This window comes from Carassius auratus, chromosome 16, assembly GCF_003368295.1.
Source record: "Carassius auratus strain Wakin chromosome 16, ASM336829v1, whole genome shotgun sequence".
Lineage (NCBI taxonomy): Eukaryota > Metazoa > Chordata > Actinopteri > Cypriniformes > Cyprinidae > Carassius > Carassius auratus.
The window spans coordinates 3056589-3079096 of NC_039258.1; the positions used below are offsets into that span (position 1 = coordinate 3056589).

The 22508-nt window shown below is 36.6% G+C and overlaps 1 protein-coding gene across 6 annotated transcripts in view; it reads right to left on the bottom strand.

The window, feature by feature from the left end:
• Positions 1–22508, bottom strand: part of ubr5 (ubiquitin protein ligase E3 component n-recognin 5) — a 46997-nt gene that overhangs the window by 11564 nt on the left and 12925 nt on the right. For 4 of the 6 annotated variants that reach the window (XM_026283341.1, XM_026283340.1, XM_026283337.1 and 1 more), the window contains exons 14-39: positions 21665–21849; positions 21476–21585; positions 16839–16951; positions 16481–16624; positions 16190–16301; positions 15948–16102; positions 15671–15868; positions 14632–14842; positions 13609–13735; positions 12361–12512; positions 12180–12275; positions 11976–12099; positions 11795–11892; positions 10754–10908; positions 10572–10663; positions 9376–9522; positions 9150–9268; positions 7115–7241; positions 6895–7024; positions 6054–6214; positions 5223–5462; positions 3919–4042; positions 3721–3832; positions 2812–2943; positions 1586–1843; positions 141–409 (exon numbers count right to left, since the gene is read on the bottom strand). In XM_026283341.1, the coding sequence (XP_026139126.1) occupies positions 141–409; positions 1586–1843; positions 2812–2943; positions 3721–3832; positions 3919–4042; positions 5223–5462; positions 6054–6214; positions 6895–7024; positions 7115–7241; positions 9150–9268; positions 9376–9522; positions 10572–10663; positions 10754–10908; positions 11795–11892; positions 11976–12099; positions 12180–12275; positions 12361–12512; positions 13609–13735; positions 14632–14842; positions 15671–15868; positions 15948–16102; positions 16190–16301; positions 16481–16624; positions 16839–16951; positions 21476–21585; positions 21665–21849 (3891 nt within the window). The remainder of the gene's footprint in view (positions 1–140; positions 410–1585; positions 1844–2811; positions 2944–3720; positions 3833–3918; positions 4043–5222; positions 5463–6053; positions 6215–6894; positions 7025–7114; positions 7242–9149; positions 9269–9375; positions 9523–10571; positions 10664–10753; positions 10909–11794; positions 11893–11975; positions 12100–12179; positions 12276–12360; positions 12513–13608; positions 13736–14631; positions 14843–15670; positions 15869–15947; positions 16103–16189; positions 16302–16480; positions 16625–16838; positions 16952–21475; positions 21586–21664; positions 21850–22508) is intronic. The other 2 variants (XM_026283339.1, XM_026283342.1) reach the window with 2 other exon arrangements.

Genomic DNA, 22508 nt, shown 5'->3' on the forward strand with positions numbered 1-22508 from the left:
GTGTGTTTGTGTGTTTGCATTAATCTAAGCAGTGCATTAATAAGGAACGGTGAAGACTTGGAGCTACCGGTGCATTAAACGGTTTCAGCCAATCAGAAACGAGTATTCAGACAGACCATGGTATAATTCTCAGTTCTGACCTGCAGACTGACGGCGTCCTGATAGGTGAGTTTGACGGCAGCGGGGTACTGCGTGTAGACCAGGTGGTTGTATTTGGGGATGAGGCTCATGAGGTCAGAGATCTGGCGGATGACGATGCTGTAGGCTCGAGCCAGGCTGCTGGCGGAGGTCAGGTAGCTGCTGGAGTTACTGGCCTCCAGAGCTGCTGCTGCGGCGGCTGCGCTGGTGCTGATGGCACTGCTGCGGCGCAGGTTTGAAGGATCGATGTAGATCAGGCCTGTGGAGCTCGCTGGAGGGAGACGCCACAATTAATGCCACTATTAATAATATAAGTTGTTTTTATCAACTGAAACATGATGTTGTAAATTATGGTGAATAAGTTTGTATTTGTAAGTTTGGAAGATGGCCATGTATCTTTTCAACAAGAAAAAGACAACATTTTTAAATCAAGAAAAATGGGAAAAAATAGTGTCACCATTTGTCAAGGTTAACTAAAACGAATCAAAACGAATTACTTTTTAATTAAAAAAAATAAAATCATCAATAACAAAAATAAATAAAAGATGACAATTTTAATTTTAAACAAATTAATTTAGGTTTGGTGTTTATAACGAATAATGTTTATATCAAATACCACTATAATTTGTGTTTATTTTATATGATTTCTTTTTTGTATATCATGTAAATGTTTTGTTGTGGAGTGACGGCAACTAAAATGCATGGTCAGTGTTTATAATGTTTGTGAACATTATATATATGATTTTATTTTCCTGGAACTTTACATCATTTCTGAATGCAATCTTAAAATTTTGACATGTACCGTATTTTTCATCTATAAGTCGCACCTGAGTATTAGTCGCATCAGTCCAAAAATACGTCATGATGAGGAAAAAAAACATATATAAGCCGCACTGGACTATAAGTCGCATTTATTTAGAAGCAAGAGAAAACATTACCGTCTCCAGCCGCCAGAGGGCGCTCTATGTGTTCAGTGTAGACTACAGGAGAAGTGAGCAGCATAGAGCGCCCTCTGGCGACTGGAGACGGTAATGTGAACTCTTGGTTCATGTCAAATTAATTTTGATAAATAAGTCGCACCTGACTATAAGTCGCAGGACCAGCCAAACTATGAAAAAAAGTGCGACTTATAGTCCGGAAAATACGGTACACTAATAAGACTTACCTGTGTTCTATTTAGTTTATTTTCAACAATGCAATTTTGAGTTGGTTCGACTAGGGCTGGGCAAAAATAATTTATTTTATTAATTCACCATTTGTAAACTGAGAAATATCAATAGTACTTGTATTAAAACTTTATTCACCGAATGTAATAAAATCGAATCAAGAGCTTGCAAATCTAAATCGAATTGGGAAATCTGAATCAATACCCAGCCCTAGGTGTGACACAGTCGGGAGTGACTTGTTTTGATTATTTGTTTTTGTACAGGTGGAGTGAGATACTGACCAGCGGGTGTGGAGGAGCTGGACGGGGCGCCGCCGGAGGAACGCTGGCTGGGTGTCGTGCGTACGGCCCACTGCATGGACCGCGGCGCCTGGGCCGCACTGTTAGCATGCGCTGAGCCCGTGGTTCTCTCTAGAGGCTCGTCCAACAGGAAAGTCTCCTGATCCACATCGTCGCTCTGACTGCTGCTGCTGTCCGAGTCACTGGAGTCATTCGACTGGGAGTCGTCCTCGGAGAAGAAAGCAGGAACGCTGCTGGCACCTGCAGGAAAAAACAGAGTGGAAGGTTTAAAAGGTGAAGAGTTTGTTTTTCTGCACCATAGTGGCATCAAACAATTACATCAGAGTTGGTTTGAGTGACATGTGCTCAACCAATGGTGTGAGGTTTGGGCGGGGCTACCTATTGCAAATGGGAGGAGTCACAAAAATGTTTGAAAATACATTTTTTGCTAATTTATTTGATGACACTCCAGGTATAAGAATTAAAAAAAAATTGTCCCTCTATTTTGCTTTTTTTTTTTTAAATAAAATGAAAAATATATTTAGGGTAAATTAATCAAAAGTAAAAAAAAAAAAAAAAAAAAAAAAAAAATCCAGATTTGTGGACCACAAAACCAATCATAAGGGTCAATTTTGTGAATTTGAAAATATAAATAAATAATATTTCTATTGATGTATGGTCTGTAATAATTGGAGACAACTATCTGAAAATCTGGGTGCAAAAAAAAAAAAAATCTAAAAATAGAAAGTGTATATTACTAAACAAAAATTAAGTTTAGGTATATTTACGGTAAGAAATATACAAAATATCTTTATGGAACATGATCTTTACTTAATATCCTAACGACTTTTGGTGTAAAAGAAAAAACGATCGATACAATGATTTATAAATAAAGAGAAGAATGTATTGTTGGCTATTGCTACAAATATACCTGTGCAACTTATGACTGCTTTTGTGCTCCAGGGTCAAACTTAGACACACTAGTTAGACTAGTATAGACTGGTTAGTCTGTAATTTCCACCAATATTAGATAAACAAAAGGCACCTAACTTGATAGAATAAAAATACAAAATAGACTGTTTGACCCACTAAATAGAATTCTACGATTGTCACAGGAACAAATTCAAAACGAAATGCATTTATAGCTTCCTGTGTGCTCAGAAGGTCATGTGGAGAGCAAAACAAAACACAATCGCAGTAATTTCTGTAGCTTTGATGAAGTGATGCACCTGCTTCAGATCCGGCGGTGGCTGCGGTCACTACGCTCCTGCGGCCGCTGGCATTGTCCTGATTGCTGTGATTACTCTCGCTGTCACTCTCAGTCTCCGCAGCAGCCAACAGATCCAGCTCCATGTCACTCCCTGTGAGAAACACGACTAGCAATCATTTGTGACCTCAGAATTATCTTTTATAAAAAAGGACAACGAGCAATAGTGTTTCTAACACATTTGTGTTTTTCTGGTAATACCGAAATTCTGAATAGTGCAGAATGTAATGCAATATGAGCAAAAATAAAAAAGTTTTTTTTTTTTACCATTTTATTCGATATCAATATTTATCGCGATATTCATTTCATACCATTTACGGGAAGGAAATACATCTCTCATGTTGGTTAGATGTGAAGAATGAATGTAAAAATAAGTCGTCTGTTTACAAGTGAAATCAACACAGTAAGCTAATAATTTAGGGCCCCATGAAATCAAACCATTTTTCCCCAACAAATTCTTTTTTTTCCATTTTATTTTTTAGGATTTCATGTTGAATTACCACAATTATATAATTGAAAATTGTCTAATTAAACATAAATAAAAATTAAACAAATTAATTACTATTACAAATTAAAATAAAAATTCACAAAATATTTTATTTTTGGTGAAATAAGACGCTGCAAAACAGAACTTGAACATCACAAATTAATTGTCAAAAATATCTTGGGTTGCAGAATATTCCTTTTTTTAATAATTTATATTATATATATATATATATATATATATATATATATATATATATATATATATATATATACACACACGTTTAACTATTAAATAGGTCATACTATTCTAGATGAAACAAATTTCTGTCTCTCATTGGCGAGTCCTGTTAAGCGTATTATAGTCTCTGTGCGATCTTGTGTTTACCGTCTTCATCGTGCTCATCATGCTGCCCTTCGACCTCTGCGTTCTCCTCGCCCTGCTCCTCCTGGTCATCATGATGATCCTCCTCACCTGCAACACCCTCCACCACCTCCACCTGAACAGGTGAACATCCAGGAGCATTGAGACAAAGAGCTTCAGGCGAAACGCACAAGTGATAGAACTAACTATACAGCCTCGCACCTCTTCTACGTCGGCAGAAACGATATCGTCCTGCTCCTCGTCGCGGCCTCGGGTCGTTTGGGACTGACTGCTGCGGCGGGGCTGAGGGTTCCTGATGATGTAAGAAGAGGCTGACTGACTGGAGCTGAGAGGCACAAGACAGCAGACAACACCTGTATTAATGACAACTTCTGAGTGCTCTCAAACAGCTTCAGTGTATTCTTTATAGGATGAAGAAAAAGAGCTGTACCGTAACTTAAATCTGACAACACATCTGTAATATGGTCTGTTTTAAATAAACTTCCAAGGTGGTGTTATGATGATTTTTTTTTTTTTAAATAAGCTTAAAAATTGCTTTAAAAAAAAATGGTAAAACAATTTTTTATTCACCCCCTCAAGTCGTCTTTGAAAAATGTCTATGAAACCTATAAATGTGATTTCTAGACCTGAAAACTCACGTACATGCATTAATCCATATTTTGATTATACATTTTTCTAGTTATGCCAAGCTATAAAATTATTTATTGGGAAGAAAAAGCTCCGTAGTTTTAATTTTGGGGGGCAAAATATAATATAATCCAATAGAATGATGATTTGGAGACGAAAAAACATTTATAATTTTTTATTTTTGATCTTTAATTTTTATCCAGTAAAGCACAAATGACTGAAAACATGTAAATTCACTGGTTAAAAAGAGAAGAAACCCTAAGAAGATTCTGCTCTTAAAATTTCTGCTTGTGATAATTATTATATTTTAGTTACAAATCTATTGCAGGGCATAGTTCGCTCTTTTGCGACTAACTTTCTCAGTTGGTCGCATGAACACATGATTTGGTCACAAGCTTTTTTTTTTTTTAATGCATGCTGATTAACTTCTATCATCGTTTATAGTTATATGGAAATGAAAGTGGTTAACATTAAACTCGTTCTTTTCCATCAGTACTATCTGTGATTTGAATTTTGTGAACGGGAGTTCCTCTTTTGCTGTGTTATAAGCAGGGCTTCGGGTGCTTTCGAATTCGAGATCTTGTCATGTTTTGTCTGTTTTGCTAACATCTACAACACCTTGATGGAGCTTGCATGCATTTTTCCCCAACATGTTCAGAAACAAGAACGGTTTCCTCATATGCAACAGAAATGGCATAAATCGCGCCAGTTTGACCACACACAAAATCTAGTTGCACGGGCAGCTTTGAAATTAAACTTTGTGATTGCAGCAGACGTACCAGAGGAAACCTAAAGAGTCCACATTTTAGTCTGGGAGTTAAAAACGTTGAAAACCACTGAGATGCAGGAAGCTACAGGTATATTTTGGGTCGACTCACCTGCTGGACTGATCTGGAGAGGGTCGTGGCGGCAGCGGCTCCACGGAGAAGAGCTCCTCGCTGCCCTGTACGGCGTCGATGCTGGTGCTGGCCAGAGTGAAGGGCGCGGTGGGGCGAGCGATGCCCATCCGAACCGGCACGATCAGAGACTCGGCCACATTACAGAGCTCTTCCACTGCGTACGGCAACAGAGCCTGGAAAACACGTCTGCACTTCCCGATGGGCTGCGGGATGAAGTTACTGAAGGAACAACAAAAGAGAGAGAGAGATCGTGAGCATGACGATGTGATTATTATTTATTTTATTTATTAACATTAAACATGAAAGACCACCATATTAGCGTGTTTTGATTTTGCTGATATGTTTTCTTAAGACAGACAGACAGACATGTATAGTGATGCATGTCAAAATATTAGATAGATGAGTAATCCACTGTTTTGTAGATGGTGGTCAAAATGGCAATTTTCACAATTTTTTTTTTCAAAATGGAGATTCAGAGCCAAATTATAAGGGAGTAAAAATTTGTTTAGAAAGATGCCAGCATCATAATGTCATTTTTACACAGAGATGAGTTAGTAAAATCTGTTATGTGCCAATGGTGACCATTCAAAAATGGGGAAAACGCACTTTTCAAGATTTTGTCCAAAGATTGCATGCCTGTAAATCAAAAAGTATTAAAGATATTTTAATGCCCTTTTAGATTTGGGGTCTTAAACTTTCATTTTGGTATCTTCAATTTTAAGGCCCTATCTGGTTCGGTTCCTGAGATGTTGGAATTTCAATATGGCTCCAAGAAAAAAAAAAAGACAGCTTTTCTATGTCAGCACATACTTTTTCTTCTTGGAAGATGCCATCTCCACACTGAGAATGACAAACACTCGGGCCACAGAGCGCAGGAACCTGCGTGTGACGATGATGGCCTCCTCCCTGCGGCCTGGAGTGTATTTATTCTGCAGCTCCTTCACCAAGGTCCCCAAAAGAGTGTCAATAAACTGGAGATCAACAAGAACAAGAGGAGACGGTTGGCAAAACTACTGCTATTACACTGAAATGATCATGTAGATATAAACAAACATAGCCTGCTATTTTTCAGCATCCTTTTATCACTTCCTGCAATATCAACTGGCAATCTCTCAAGTCTAATGGAGTCACCAGGCTGTACCAGTTAACTAAGGCAAACACACCACATATATGTTAATTTAAAGAGATTTGGCTACAAAATGATCACTTTCAAACTGAGTGTTAAAAGTAGATGACAAAAGCAAAAACTAAACGAATGAATGGTGAACTTAAATGTCAAAACAGAGAGTTTAACCCCCTGAAAGCATAAACACCATAAATTAATTTCTGTAGAAATAGTACAGAAAAATATCAAAGTGCATTTAATAGGTAAATGCAATAAAAAGAAAAAATAATGTTTATATGCGTTTAACTTGAAAAAGTAAATAAAGTTTGCAAATGGATAGGCTTGAAATTCTGTCTATGGTTGGTTTTTTCTACTCTGTGCTAAGCACAACAGCAGCCTGTTTTTTTTTGTTAATAACAGGTCATTGAATTTCAGCTTTTTAGTCCGTGAAAGTCAGGAAATTTGACATTTGGCTTAGAGTGGGAACCCTGAAAGTAATGAAATATTCATTCATGTAAAAGCACAACTGCAGTTTCTTTGACTCACAGTGATGTCTGGTGCACATTTGACGATGAGGCAGTGTGTGAAACAGTCCAGCCTGATGGTGCCGCTCTGCTGGTTCAGGTACATCTGCTCCTCTGGCAAAAGGTGAGCGATTCTGCTGCTGGCGCTCAGTCTGAAACAATACGACACGTTATGACCGATAATATGTCTTGAAAGTTGAAAGTTGAATATGACATTTGCCAGTGTTCAATGTTCTACTCACGGGTCTTTGTTTTCTTGAGAGCCAAACATTATCATGGACTTCAGCGCGTTCCAGTCCTGCAACACACGCTCTAGAGCCAGCTGGGCGAAGCGAGGAGGCTCCAGGTCATGATCCGGCATATCAGAGTCTGAGAGAGAGACGGACACACATTAAAGAACACTAAACAAAAAAAAAAATCAATGTTCTCAATACATTAACTAATCAACCATGCATAATAAAACCATGAACGTGTTAAGTTGTAATGGTCCAACTGGCCCGGTTAAGGGTCTTAAATTACATTTCTCTTGACAGATTCAGGGAAACCCATGGCTCTTGTCCTCTTAGACCTAAGTGCTAACATTCTTCTGTCACACCTGGAGTCTTGTGTAGGACATTGTGGTATGGTTTTACAGTGGTTGTGCTCTTATTTGTTTACAGGTGTATTACTGTTCGATTAGGGCCAATACTCTTCTTCCCACATTCTTCTTGGTTGTGGTGTTCTGCAAGGTTCAATCCTAGGCCCGTTGTTGTTTTACAAGTTTTTGCTCCCCTTGGATATTTTTTTTTTATATATATATATATATATATGGCGTCTCTTTTCATCTACACACTGACGATAACCAGCTTTATCTTCCCTTAAGTTATGGCTTTCAAACCTTTCTTAAACCTGAATGAAAAGAAATCAGAAATTATCTTCCAGAAATGATCCTAAGGAAAATGCTTTTTATTTTGATCTTGGCTTCCTCACTCCGTATTATACAGTGTGCATTAAACTAAGGCACTCTAGTTTAAAGTTTGATAAGCAGATATCAGCTGTAATCAAGTTTTTTTTTTTTTTACCAACTTTATCTTCCCAGTAAGCCCTTTCTATCTAGGAAAAACCTTTAAACAGCTATCCATACCTTTGCAATAGGGCTGTGCGATGTGGACAAAAAAAACCTATTGCCATTTTGTCATTTCGATTTTAATCACGATTTTGACAAACACAGACATGCTTTATAGTCATAAATGCATTCAGTATGAATTTGAAACATAAAAAAATAGAAAACCAATAAGAGTTTTATCAAAAGTTAGTACGTTATCGAAACATGAAAGCACATTAAAATAATGCGCGTGCGCGAATCTCTCTGCTCGCACGCAGATTTCCTTTGCTTCGTCACAAAATACAAGTGCTCACGCCCGGAGAGAGTGCGAGCACTTAAGACGTGTTTCCTCTCACTCAAACTGCGTCCTGTGCACTCACAACTCTCTCTATGATCATGTGCTAGATATTCTTTTTGCACGTTTCTTTTTCTAGCCTTTTACCCCATGCGGTGTCAATGCTCTGATCCGTTAACAAGGGCTCGAAAAAAAGACGCATCACAAACAGTGTGTGAACCAGGAGTTACGTAGGCATATGCCCAGTCCATTGAGTTCTCGCGCTAGGCGCATTTCATTCTGATTAGTTCGGATAGCATACTGCGGCAGGTCAGCGATTTAGAAATAGTGCACTCTCAAATCGTGATTTTATGATGATTTCGATTAATCGCACAACCCATTTCTTTGCAGCAAAAGTTTAAAGCATTGCAAACACGTTGCTCCAATTAATCCAAGCACCATATTTATAAACATTCTTAAAAATAAAAACTGCTTTCTTGCCACTTCAGAGAAAAAAAAATTAAGAATATTTTGTATTCCCAAAAAAAAAGCTATGACATTTTTTTTGTGTGTGATTTGTTCTCTTTATACATTTTTTTGTTATCGTTTCTGCTCAATTGTTGTAATTTAGCCTTACAACACAACACTACATATACCTTTTACTATCAAGAACTATTCACAATCACTCTGAAGTGAGATGAATGATTGATAATGTCAACAATGATAATGCATGACAGTTTTGACTGAATTCTAAATGCAGTAACAATACAATAACAAATTGGGCAAAAGAAAAGTCAAGCCTATAATTTTCTTCTTAAGATTATATATAATAACTTAAGAATTTCGCAACAATTGCCCTTAAAATAAGTTAAAGATGTTTTAAAGAAATGTCTTAATCCGTCCCTACTAAAAGACACACCTTCAGCGCTGGCAGCCTTCCGGTTCCTGTCCTCTCGAATGCGAGGTGGTCGATACTGGCAATGCTCCACGCTCTGCCTTGCAACAGTCTGCACCAGGAACAGCAAGATGTGCTCTCCCCTTTCAGACACACACAGAGTTCATGACACAGAACACTGACTGGACACTCACATGGTTTGACAACAGAAGATAGCTGAGGACTTAAAGCACTCATTCCTTGAACATACCTGCTGTTAGGAGTGGTCACTAGATTAGTGGTGGTCAGCAGCCTGTAGAGCAGATCTAAACGAGCTGCTTTCTGGCCGGCGATGAGGGTCTTGCATTTACACTTCTCCCAGCAATCACAGTATGCAGTGGGAGACGTTCGCTTCAGTCTGGAGATGAAACAAGAGAGATTACGGTTTTACGACATAGTAAATATTATTATAGCAGAAACAATCATGTAAGTAACAGTTTTGGAAAACTTCAGTAAGGATATGCGAGTCAGATCCACATTACATTCAGCATAGGCAGCTCTTAAAGAAACAGCAGCCAAAAAACCTAATGACCAACTGATGTGAATCAAATTAATCAATTTTGTAGCTTTAAGGATTCATCAATATTTAATTTAGAATTCAGTGTTTCATAAATGTATTCAATTTCTGCAGATTTCCTAAGGGCACACAGGTAAATGACATTATAATGGGTTTAAGTTTTTAAGTTCACTTAAATTAGAACTTATTTTAAGTAGTTTAATAAACGCTGAGATTGCTAGCTTTGTAACGTTGATTGGCTAATCACTGGTTAACTAATAGGGAAAAAAACTTTCATAGAGACACTTAGAGTGAAAAAAAATATTAATAATATATTATACAAATATTAAAAATGTACCGTCTTTATGTTGATTCTATGTTAATTTAAAGATTGAATGTGAAATAATTTCAATGTAGATTTATTTAAAAAAAAAAAAACTTTAATGTTAAGTAGGATTAATCGCGATTAATTTCAGTAAAAAAAAAAAGTCTAAATTTTTTAATCGACTGACAGCACTAATCAAAAATCTTATTTTTGTATTAATTCTACCATACTTCTATAATTATTTATTTTTAATTACCTTATTTTTTATAGCATTTTATAGTATACATATTTAATGTTTTCATTTTAATTTTAGTAATTGTTACAAGTGTGTCATTTTTAATACATATCTTTTTAGTTTTAATAATTTTAGTACTTAAACTGATTTTATTTCAGTTAGTTGCCAAGACAAGATTTCTAATATTAATTAGTTTTACATTAAACATATATTTTCTTTCAACTTTTTTTCAATTAATAAGCTATGTGTAATAGGTTGGTTTAGTCACAATGCATTCAAGGTTTGTGACTAATGAGGTAATGTAGAAAATTAGGTGTCAAGTTTAAATGGTTTTACAGCAGATGCACTCACTTGCAGTCGTGACCCTTGTGACAAACTCTGGCGCATTCAGTGCAGCAGCACAGAGACTCCAGCAGGCCACAAGTTCTGCACTCAAAGATGTCCTGCAAACAGACAAGTTCAGTTAAAATCACACTAATTCTATAATAATGTGTATATATGTATATATATATATATATAGCTGAAGTTTGTACCTGGTTGATGTGTTCAGCTCCCGTCCAGGTGAAGCTGCAGGTGTCGTTACAGCACAGGACGTAGAGAGGAGAGTCATCTGGGTTTGTTCCTGAAGGACAGATCATCTCCATGAACACAGACGCTGCATCCTCCTTCTCTCCGAGACTTGGTTCACCTAAACCATATAGGAGATCCAGAAAAGATTTATAAACAAATAGGAGAGGAATGAAGGAAGGAAAGGACATGAGTCCAAGTACGGTGTCCCATACAATCCCTTCCAGACCAGAGACTCGAACCTGTGACTTTTGGGTTACGACTCTCTAATCATTAGGCCACATAATGGTCTCTAAACATGTTAAACCAAGGCTGTTAAAAATATCTTAACCCATTAAAAAATGTGTTACTTGAAATAAAATCATATTAACAGAAATTAAATAAAATATTGAAAAAAAAAAAAAAAAAAAGTTACATTTTAACAATTTTTAAAACAATTTTTATTTTCATTTAGTTAAACTTGATGTCCTAAAATAAAACCAAAATAAATACAAACTATGTAGAAAATGTAAAAAACAAAATAAATTGTCATAAAAAACATTAACTGAAATAAATATTGAAAAAAAGGCTAAAATTTTAATTTTTCATTTAGTTTAACTTGATGTCCTAAAATAAAACAAAATTAAATGCAAACTATCTAGATGAAAAAACTAAAACATAACCGCAAAATTAAAATTAAAAACATGAAAAACAAAAAACATTTAATTGTAATTTTTCATTAAGTTTAACTTGAAATCCTAAAACAAAAATAAAATTAATACAAACTACGTAGGCATAAAAAAATAAAAATCTAAAGACACAAAAACCCAAAATTATAATAAAATCATAATATAGCTTAAATAAATACTGAAAATACAAATAAAAGTACAATTTTGTAATTTTTCATGTTCATTTAGTTTAACTTGGAATAAAAAATTATTTTATTTAATTTTATTTCAATCTAATCAAAAACTATACTGTACATTATTAATACTAAAATAACAGTTAAACTGCAGCCGTATTCTCACCTTTGGCTATTTTCTGTGCTGCTTCTAGAACAGTAATGGCTGCTGGGTAAGTTCTCCCGCTCACAGCCAACATGAATGGAGTCATCCCACGAGCATCCCTATCAAACAACAGCAAAACCATCACTCAAGCTCTGCTAAAGAGAGGCACGCTATCATTCAGAGCGGCAGGAGTGTGACGTACTTGGCAGAGAGCAGCTCTCTTAAGTGAGGTCTCAGGACGACGCTGTCACACATGAGCTTCAGAATCAGATGTGCGTTAGCCTTCCGGTCTTTAGTTTCCACTACTGATGGTTCAGAAGAAGGTCCTTGAGAAGACATGGGAAATATTGAAAACATGCTACAAGAGAAAATTCAGGGTCACATGAAATAATATATAAAAATGTACCTGGGATGGTGGAAGTGCTGGGTCCTTGGTTAGTGCCTGTGGAGGCGGTGGTAAGGGAGCCCACTGCAGGGGCCAGGATGAAATCAATGTCACCGTCTGGCAGAGAAGATGGTTTTGTAAGACATCAGGCAATCACATGCATGCAATGCATCTGTTACGACCCAAAAACCACTGAACTCACCAGGATCCATTGGTGGAGGGTCTGGTACCCAGCTGGGAGGTGCAATAGGGGGTGAAACAGGGTCTTGGTGGTCGCTGGAGGAAGGGCCAGATTCGTGACGGCCCAAACCTGCAGCGCGGAGGGAGCGTCTCATCATCTCCCTCAAACGCAAGCTACAGAAACGAGAACACAGAACGTGAAACAACTGTACAACAAGTACAGAAGCAGAAAAACATTCAGTCATGTTGCAGAGCTACAGACTTTGACCATTTGTATAAAGTTAAAATTTGACGTTGTCACATTTGTGCAAGTGCATGGTCAGCTCTACTCCATAACATCTGCTATGTATTATTAAAGAAATGCATAAACTGATCAAATGCATAATATGTTAAGACCAAGATCAAAATAAAAAATAAAATGTATAATGCATGGATTTATAACAAACCCATAATCTCAAAATAAATGTTTAAATACACAATCCAATGTTTTATTCAAAATATACACGTATTCAAAATTGGTGAATGTACTGATTTAAATCAATGGATATGAATTACAGGTTGACTGCTATTGGCTTTTGTTCAAATTATAATGTGTTTAAAGAAAGGCAATTAAAAGTCTGTCACTGAAATCAATAGAATGAATGAAAAATTATTTACAGTTTACATTAAATTAAATGTCCTTCTGCCCTCAATTATTCCTTTTACCTTAAATCTTTGTTGTTTGTATAAATTGCCTAATTGTTAATTTTAAATAGTGGTTGACAGATATTGTTTTTGACAACTGATACTGTTGTATCTTGGAAAGCATGGTGCCCCAATGCAAATATAACGATTTTAATTAATATTTAAGAAATTTGAAATAATTTAAAAATGGATATAAAAAATACATTTTAAAAATAAACAGTTATTTGTTAGATGACAAAATTACATGAATATGGCAGTGGGCAAACGCATAAAGCGCAGCACAATTTGAAATCACAAATGTAAATGCTTAAATCATTTAATTCGCATCGATCGTCAAAACATCACAAGATTTGGATTTGACTAAGTTTGCAAGGTTTGTAAAATTAAATGTTCATTAGTAATTCAAAGATTTGTTTAAATGATATAAATGCATATCTGCGCAAAAAACAAAACAAAAAAAAAAGGTATCCGCTAATGCCGATAATGAAAAAATTTCAAATATCGGCCGATATATCGGTCGACCACGTGTTTTAAATGCTCTTCAGGTGAAATGTTTTTCTGTATGCCAGTGGATCTGAACACTGACCCGCGGCTGCTGGACGATCCTGTGCGGTTCCCAGAGCTGTTGCTGGACACCACTGAAATGGCATTAGCGATGGCCTCCACAGCAGACAGCCTCTCAGCGAACGTGTTCCTTTCAGACCGCTCTGCTTCTGAAACACAGCGCACAGCACTCAAGTCATCTCAGACCGGGTTTGGAGAAACATCAAACATCGGCTGCGTTGCAAATCCTAGTGAGCTGCCTCACTTGTCATCACCGAAGACAAGTACATGATTGTCTATACAGCTCCATCTTAAAGTGATTTCATCAATTTTGTTACTTAAAAATAGAAATGCTGCCTTTAACTATTAACTGAATTAAAATGAACTGAAGTCCATTTAATTTTAAATAAACTACACTTAAAATAAACCATACATAAAAACAAAACGACAAACTGACTAAAACTTAAGAAAACTAAAAATTAAAAACTAAAAATATTAAACAGATGGTACACAAAAATGAAAATTCTCAAGTTGTTCCAAACCGGTTTGAAATTTCTTTCAATCAATATGTAATTTATGTATATAGTGTTTTATTATTAATTTCTTAAATGCTGCTGGTAAATACATCTACTGTGGCCCACTGTTTGTTTTATTTGTATGTGTATCTGTAAAGTGTATCTTTCTCCTTTTTTTTAAACCGATAAAATTGACAGATTTTTTATCTCTGCCCACTTTGGCCTAAATCTCTGCCATTCTTTTTCATTTGACATTTTGTAACACTTAAAATAGGGCAATTAATTTGACAGTACTGCTCTGACCTCTTGCAAAATAGTAGAACCAACATGACAAAGAATTGTGATCAAATCGTGTAGTGTGATATTTTTTAAAAAAAATAATAATAATTTCGCCGTATTTCCCAGCTTTATTATGTGATTAAAAAAATAATAAAGATTAATAAACTAATATACAGGTTTGGAACAAGTGGAGGGTGAGTAAATGATGACCTTTACATTTTTTGGGCAAACTATCCCTTAACGAAACTCTATGATCCTAAAACAACACTTACCTTCCTCCTCCTTGGTCTCCTTGTTGCTGACGGGGAAGCAGACGGAGACGCAGGCGTGGAGGATGTTGCGGTTGCCGTCGCAGCGGTGTCCCAGCAGAGCGTCCAGAGCGAGAGGGTTCTGCTCCAGCAGCACGGCCTGCTCCAGATTGATCAGGTACTGTCTGCACGCCTCGTAATCACAGCGCAGCACGTGCTGCATCAGCGTCTGCTTCTGAAACACAGAGACACAGCATACATCAACCAGAAACATTTCACTTGCATCGGAGACTAAAAACGTGCAAACTGCTAAATGTATTTAGTAGTGTTGTCAGATCCAAGGTAAGTGTTAAGCATTACATCCACAGGTTTTTAAAGTAAAAACATAGCAGGCTTGTCGTTTCAGAGCAATTCACAATCACTGAACATGCATATTTTATGCCAACAGATTGCTTGTGATAGAAAGGAATCTTCCTCTGATGGGTGTTTACATATAAGAAGCAGACATTTCAAAATGTTTAATTGAAAACTCTTTTTTTGGTCATTATTGGCATTTACGTTACTCTGTGTATTTGGCATGTAGTTGAAAACTTAGGAGCGTATTAAAAAACTTTAGGGGTGCAATGAAAATGTGTAAAATATTTATCTTAATAAAGGCATAAAATTAGATATTTACAAGCAAAAACATTGTAACAAAAAATTATATTTATATAAAAAAAATGTAATACAGATAATATAAATGATACTCTGGGTTTTCAAATATTTGCTTAAAACTGTATTTAATAAATTATGCAATTTTATATATAAAGTGCTTTAGTTTGCTTTTACTTAATTATATAATTATTGAATAAATGCAGTTTGCCGTAAAGTTTGTGTACATTTTGTATTCATAAAAACCATGTAACTTTGCGTGCATATCTTGTCTTGTATCCTTTAATCACTGAAAAAAACTTATTTTTGATGCATTTAATTTTTCGAATTAGAAGCACATATGCTCCTTGAGGAAAAACAGTAAGTGAGCAGTAACTGAAAGTCTAATGTTTAGCAGGTTGGTGCATCATACCTCCACAGCCATGATGATGATGGCTGCTTTCTTTTTGATTGTGGAGTTACTGGGAAGGTTGGCGAGCGAATGGACTCCCATGCCTAGGCTAGCAATCGGCGGGAGGTCGAGCCAATCAGGGTCACGTATTCCACCCATACAGTCTTTAGCCATGGGATAAATAGTGCCATTACCGTCCCTCAAAATGATAGGGCTCTCCTGAAGACGCAAAGACGAGAGAGTTAAAACAGGTGTACAGAGAAACGCATGGAGGGCATCAGACTGTGTGTTGTCTGACCTGGCCAGCAGTGAAGATGGCCACGTTACGCTCACTCTGACCCAGAAAAGCCAGATTACTGGTGGGGAAGTGGTTCTCCTGCTCAGCTTTGCCGGTGGCCAAGTCAAAGACACAGTAGCGTACCCAGCTGCCTGTTTTCAACACAGCATGAACTCCTGCAGGACGCAAGACAACAGAGGAGTCAAGCAGATGCACAGGGGAAATTCACAACAAGATGTGAGAGAGATCTAAGCCATAGTCACCTTTGGAGTCAACATTCACAGCTAAAATTTCAGCTTTTTCTGGGACACAAAGTTTTTTAGGAGTGCGCTGAAAACAGTCTGGAACTTTTGGTGTTCCACCAGTTTTAACAACCTGTTAAAAGAAAAGAGAAATGTCTCCGCTACAAAATACAGCAATATTTGTTTTTATCTTTACCATTAATTATAGACAAGGGGTTTACAAGCAAGGAAATGCAATTAAGTGTTCTCAACTTTAATACATTTTAGGAAGGATTTCTTCATCTAAAATGGCATTTTTACTTTTGTGTTTACCTGTAGCTCATCTATTCGGAGCAGTCGACAGTCTTGCAGCAGTGAGGACGGGTCAGAGTCAGTGGGAGCTGCGCTCTGGCTGCTCACGCTGCTCGACGTCCCTGGAAATTTCACAGCAACATATGCACCATCGACTTTTAGCACCTTGAGTTCAAAAGAGAGAGCTGTTGCAAATGAGGTGTCCTAGCAAAGCATCACACACAGACAGCAACATCACACCTCAAGTAAAACACAGTACGCTTGCATCAAATCTCATCCATCACTGGTGATTCTTATTATATTAGGAGGTTGCAAACGTGATGAAAATATGCTTGTAGTTTCAGTCTCCACTGGATCGACGTTGTAGACCTGCACCCACCTTTCCCACAGGGACGTTTTTAACGTCCTCCACGAAAACAACCTCTCGCAGAGGCCACTGCTCCTCATTGACTTTCTCCTCCTCTTTTGGAGCCGGCGTCGAGCGCCTTCGCTCTGTAGCACAGCAGGTAATAGGTTAGCAATGGCAAAACACTGCAGCCACATCTCACACACACAAAAAATGGATGTTTAAACTGTTCTAATTTAAGTCAGCTACTCAGAGACTACATATTTAATAACATAGATATGAGGATGTTGGCGTTTTAACACCGTATTTGCGTCCTTGTTTTTTTTTCATGGTGATTAACAAAGCTGAAACAGAATAAAAATGGAAAGGTTTTGCTTTTGGATGAAAACTCAACTAAAGAATGAGTGTTTTTGTTTTTGCGCAGAGTAATGTAGAGAAAGTAAACCATGCAGAGTTTAATAAAATGTTACGAAGATGTGAGAAAGCAAAACAAACAACAGGTTTCACAAACAAACAAACCGAATCATTCAACGCAGCACATGTCAATGTCAACTTTATTTATATAGCACCGTTAAAAACAACAACTGTTGAACAAGGTGCTAAACAAAAAAAAAGCCTTCAATAAATACAACAACATACAGATAATACACATTTAAAAATCACTCAATACACAAATTAACTGAATGCTAAAGAAAATAAACATGTTTTGAGTTTTCCTTTGAAATCATGTACCATAGGCGCAGTTTAACCCTCTGGAGTCTAAGGGTATTTTTGGGGCCTGGAGAAATTTTGTCATGCCCTGATATTTGTGCTTTTTTCAGTTTCTTATAAATATCTAAATGGGTAAAGTCTAATATCACTGTAATCAGCACAAACTGGGCTATAATAATATGTGAAATGCATGCATGTACATGATTGTATTTTTGAGAAAAAAAATGTTATGCATGGTTAGTGAAAAACTAAAAATGTTAAATCACTTGAATAAGGCAATAAAACACATACATAAAATTGGTTGCCGAAAAAGTTGAGAACTGGAGCTTGTAGTCTAGAATTTTTCTTTCTAAATTATGTGAAAATCATCTTGTTTACTCATTCACAGAAAACAATATATTGATTTAAATTTTCTAAGACACTTTTTGTTGGTAAAAGTCATATGCGAGTAGGCGTCAACTATCATGAATATCATTGTGATTTACACCTGAGAAGACAAAGGCCTGCATAATGAGCTGCATAATGAGCCTTTCAGTCAGCTGTGTCACTGAGAGGGAGGAGTTACAAGAAAGAATGTGAGAACAAAATAAAAGTATGTAATTTTATGTTTGTAGTTTATTAAGAATATATTTAATTATCCCACAACATAATTTAATATCCACTTGGGGGAGCAGTTAAACAGTTTATTAGGAACAATCAAAGCTTACTTTCAAACAAATTTTTTGGCATCCTTACTCCAGTCACACAATCCTTCAGAAATCCTTTCAACAATCTTATTTTCTACCAAATAAACCCCATTTATTATTATCATCATCATTATTATTATTATTATTAATGTTGAAAAGAGCTGAGAATATTTTTCAGGTTTTTTTTAGGGGGAATAAATCGAAAGAACTGCATTGTTTTTAGATTTGTTAGAGTTATCTCTATTTGTCACATTTATATTATTTACATCAAGCTTTTGAATGGTATAGTATTGTGTATTGTTATTGAAACTTCATAATGTTTCACTTGATTATACATTTAGTCAGGAATTATAGTTTGGAAAAAGTATTTGGAAAAAGTCTGACTAGTAAAATGTTTACACTTTATGTGAAAACTAGTACAAATAAATAAAAAGAGACTTACTCATGTTTATGATCTCTGCTGAATAAAGTGCTTCATTCTTTTTTCTGAGGAAATCCATTTCTCAAATCCTCAACCACATCACATCTTTTTGGGGTGAATTATGTCTTAGTCCTCTCATCGCGAAGCAAACAGTAAAATAAAATAAAAACTTGAAGCACAGTCTGGGTGCTTTTTCTTCTGTGTGGGCGTATTCAAGCCGCACGCTTCAGTTTGAATCTGAATAGCGCGTTCAGCGCGGGGGCGTGGTCACATTAGATATAATGAGCGGAGTTATGAAAAACAGACATCGCGTTGTTTTCATATGGATTACTCTAACTCAGAATAAAGTAATTTCGGCAGCACTTGTTTAGTTTAAAAGTAGACATTCCAGGCTTTCTATAGATATCTCTCTCATGTCTCTTCGTTGAGTATTCACGGCGTTACAGTCCGTTTTAATGAAATGTTTGTACATGACGATCAGCGGAGACAAAAACTGTAGACAGCGCACCTTGTTTGTTATCTTTATTTTATAAGTGCACAAAGGTTTTTTGTTATTATGTCTGTATCCAAAAAAAAGTAGACCCTTTACAGATTCGATTGATGCATTGCTCTTATCTGTACGATTAAAACTGAGAGTGTAATTTAAGTTCTTTTCGGGGTTATCAGGAGAAAATGACTCAAAACGCATATATGCGTTAATCGACTCGAAAGGGTTAATGTACACAGGTAAACTGTTGCAGAGATTCAGTGCAGCAATGGGAAAAGCACGATCACCTTAGTTTCAACCTGGCCCTCAGAACATTTAGTCGTCTCTGATTGGATGACCTCAGAGACCTAACTGGATAGTAAATCAGCCAAATATGCAGGTGCTAGACCATTCAAACACTTAAAGATCAGTTGCAGCACTTTAAAATGGACTGGGAGCCAGTGCAAGGAAATTAAAACGTTCTCGTTTCTGAACACCTGTAAGAAGCCTGGCAGCGGCAATCTGTACCATCTGAAGACGGGGCTGATTAATGCCCATGTAAAGGGAGTTACTGTAGTCTAATCTTGTTGAGACGAAAGCATAAATCACGTTTTCAAAGTTCTTAAACGATAGAAATGGCTTTACCTTGGCTAGGATTCTTAAGATAAACAAAACAAATGGTTTTAACCAGTTTGTCAAATTTGAGAAATTATTATTATTATTATTATTTTTTTTTAATAAACACACCCATATTCTTTACTAATAGTTTGACAAATTCAGACATCGGACCAAAATCTAAACAAGAGGAGCTAAAGGCTTCTGAGTATTCAAAAATTGTAATTCTCAGTTTTGTTTTCCTTGAGATGAAGAAATGTATGGACATCAAAGCCTTAGAGGAAGCATATACAGTGAAAATAAAACCGGAGCAAGGATAGAGCCTTGCAGGACACCACAAGTAATAGGGCTGTGCATTGCCAAGAATCTGACGATTCGATACGCATCACGATACCGTGCATGCAATACTATAAGCAAGGCGATATAGTGGGATATTTCAAATTTTAGGAATAGTATATATTGTTTGGAAAGCTGTCATTAACTGAACTACATCAAAAGAGTCAATACGGCTCAAAAAAGAATTGACTGGACCGCACACGTGAACATTAAAAACACCTAAAATTTAAAGCCTACAAAGTTAGGAATAATTCCCCCTAAAAAAAGACAAAAAAATGGGAGAACTCATAAATAAAATCTTTGTGTAGTTTAGGTGGAGAAAATGTACCAGATCAGTGAACGGACTCAGATCCCCCGAAGTAAGCCAAGTTTCAGTGACAAACAAATCAAGGTTGAAAGAAGTCAAAAAACAAAAAACAAGTCGTTAAGGATAAACGTCTTGTTTACCATTGATCTATCGACGATCAGAGCCATCCTGATCTGCAGCGAGTCCACGGTCGACTGTGGTGTCTGGCGTAGTGAGCAAAGTTGGCTGGAATATACTCCACCTTGGCGTAGACGAGGTGAACGAAGCACTGGAGGTTGATCTGGCCGATCCGACACAATTGGTAAAATCCACGTATATTCTGGCTCCAGTGAACATCGCACCAAGAAACGATTGAAACAAGCCTCATAAGTGTGTAGGCCCACGCAAAACCTGGATCCCAATTTAAACGACAGAAGCCGATTGAGCTCGACTGCGATACATCCTCGTCGTCCCCGTCTCCTGCGACGCTTCCATGGTAAAAGGCATGGCGCGCATTACAAATAATCAGGTTAAGCCGTCAATGATGGCGGTGGAAGAAACGGAGTACCACTTTGGACATGATTAAGTAGCTCTTTGGTGATATATTTAATGTCAAGCAGAGTTTGTCTATCATACGTTAAAAGCGACAAAGAATTTAGTAAAATATCAAACATAAAACATAATAAAATAAACAAACGAGAAAAAAAACAGGCAGTAAACGGCAAGCCACATACATTGGCGCCATCACCAAATCCATTAGGTAAATGACTGCTTCAATTACACACTGATCGCAGGCCATCTTTATCGTTGCATCATGACTAAGACACTTATTTTATAGGAATATGTTTTATAGAAATCCAGGAGAAATCAAAATATACAAATTTCACTCAGAAAAACGGTTTCCACTTGAATTTTAACAAATTTGATTTAGAAAGACTAAATAGTCTTTGTTTTATTTACAATTTTGAAGAATCTGTTTTACAGTGAAGGTTAGTTGTAAATTACTTTCATTTTACAAGAAAGCACTAATTTCATATTTCGTACAACCTATTTCTTTGTAATTCTGAGTGAAAATTCTTTCTACGTCAAATTTTAGGTCAATATAAACCCTGCATAACTGTGGATGGGTTAGTGGTCCAGTGTACATACTGTAGGGCAGAGAAGCACTGCTGGCGATGGAGGAAGTGTCACTGCATGTGGATGCTGGTGAGGGTGGAGGGCCCATTTCAGTCTTCACCAGCTCTGGTTTGCTCTCAGTTCTGACAATAAGATCAAACACAATTGTTAGAATAAATACTTGCATGCATGTGTCTGGCCACAGAAGAACAGTCATCTTACTTGATCTCCTGTGTCTTGGTGTTCTTCTCCATGTTCTTCAGGCTCTCGGGCGAGCGGAGCTGGAAGCGGCAGCTGTCGTTCATGTTCCACACAGACTCCAACAGGACGCCCACTTTAGGGATCCCGGCATTTACCGAGAAGGCCACGGCACCAGCGTGATATAGAGGGTTATTCCTCAGGCACACCTACGGGAAAACGTGACGTCATCACTGTGATCCTCAATTGGGGTGGGCGTTAAAGCAAAAATATATTTTTTCATGATCTTTAATAACTTATGTAAAATAGTCTTATGAACTAACAGAATTGTGATGTTTCTGAACCACACCAAACTAACTACGCCATTTAAAAGAAGGAACAGATCATATTTGACACATCAGGGATGGGTGATGTGATCCTCAACATGACCAAAATATACCCAATTCACTTTCAATGATTGAATAATTCACTGAATGATAGAATAATGATTGAAACCTTAACAATAATTAAGTTATTAGAAATAAGATAAAAAATACAAATAAAAAAAATTAGGGTTGGATATTGTTTACATTTTTCAACTCCATTTAATCAAAAACCAATTCTCATCAAATTTGGTTTTAATTACAACAGGTTTTATGATATATAAAACAATAAAACTCAGGTCTATTTAACTTTAGCATTCAAAGTCTTCACTGTGTGACTAACAGTATGCAATGTTTGGTCACACTTTATTTTAGGGTCCAGTTCTCACTATTAACTAACCATTAACTATGACTTCTGCCTCAATTAACTCCTTAATTTGCTGCTTATTAATAGTTTATAAGGTAGTTGTTAAGTTTAGGGTATTGGGTAGGATTATGAATGTCAT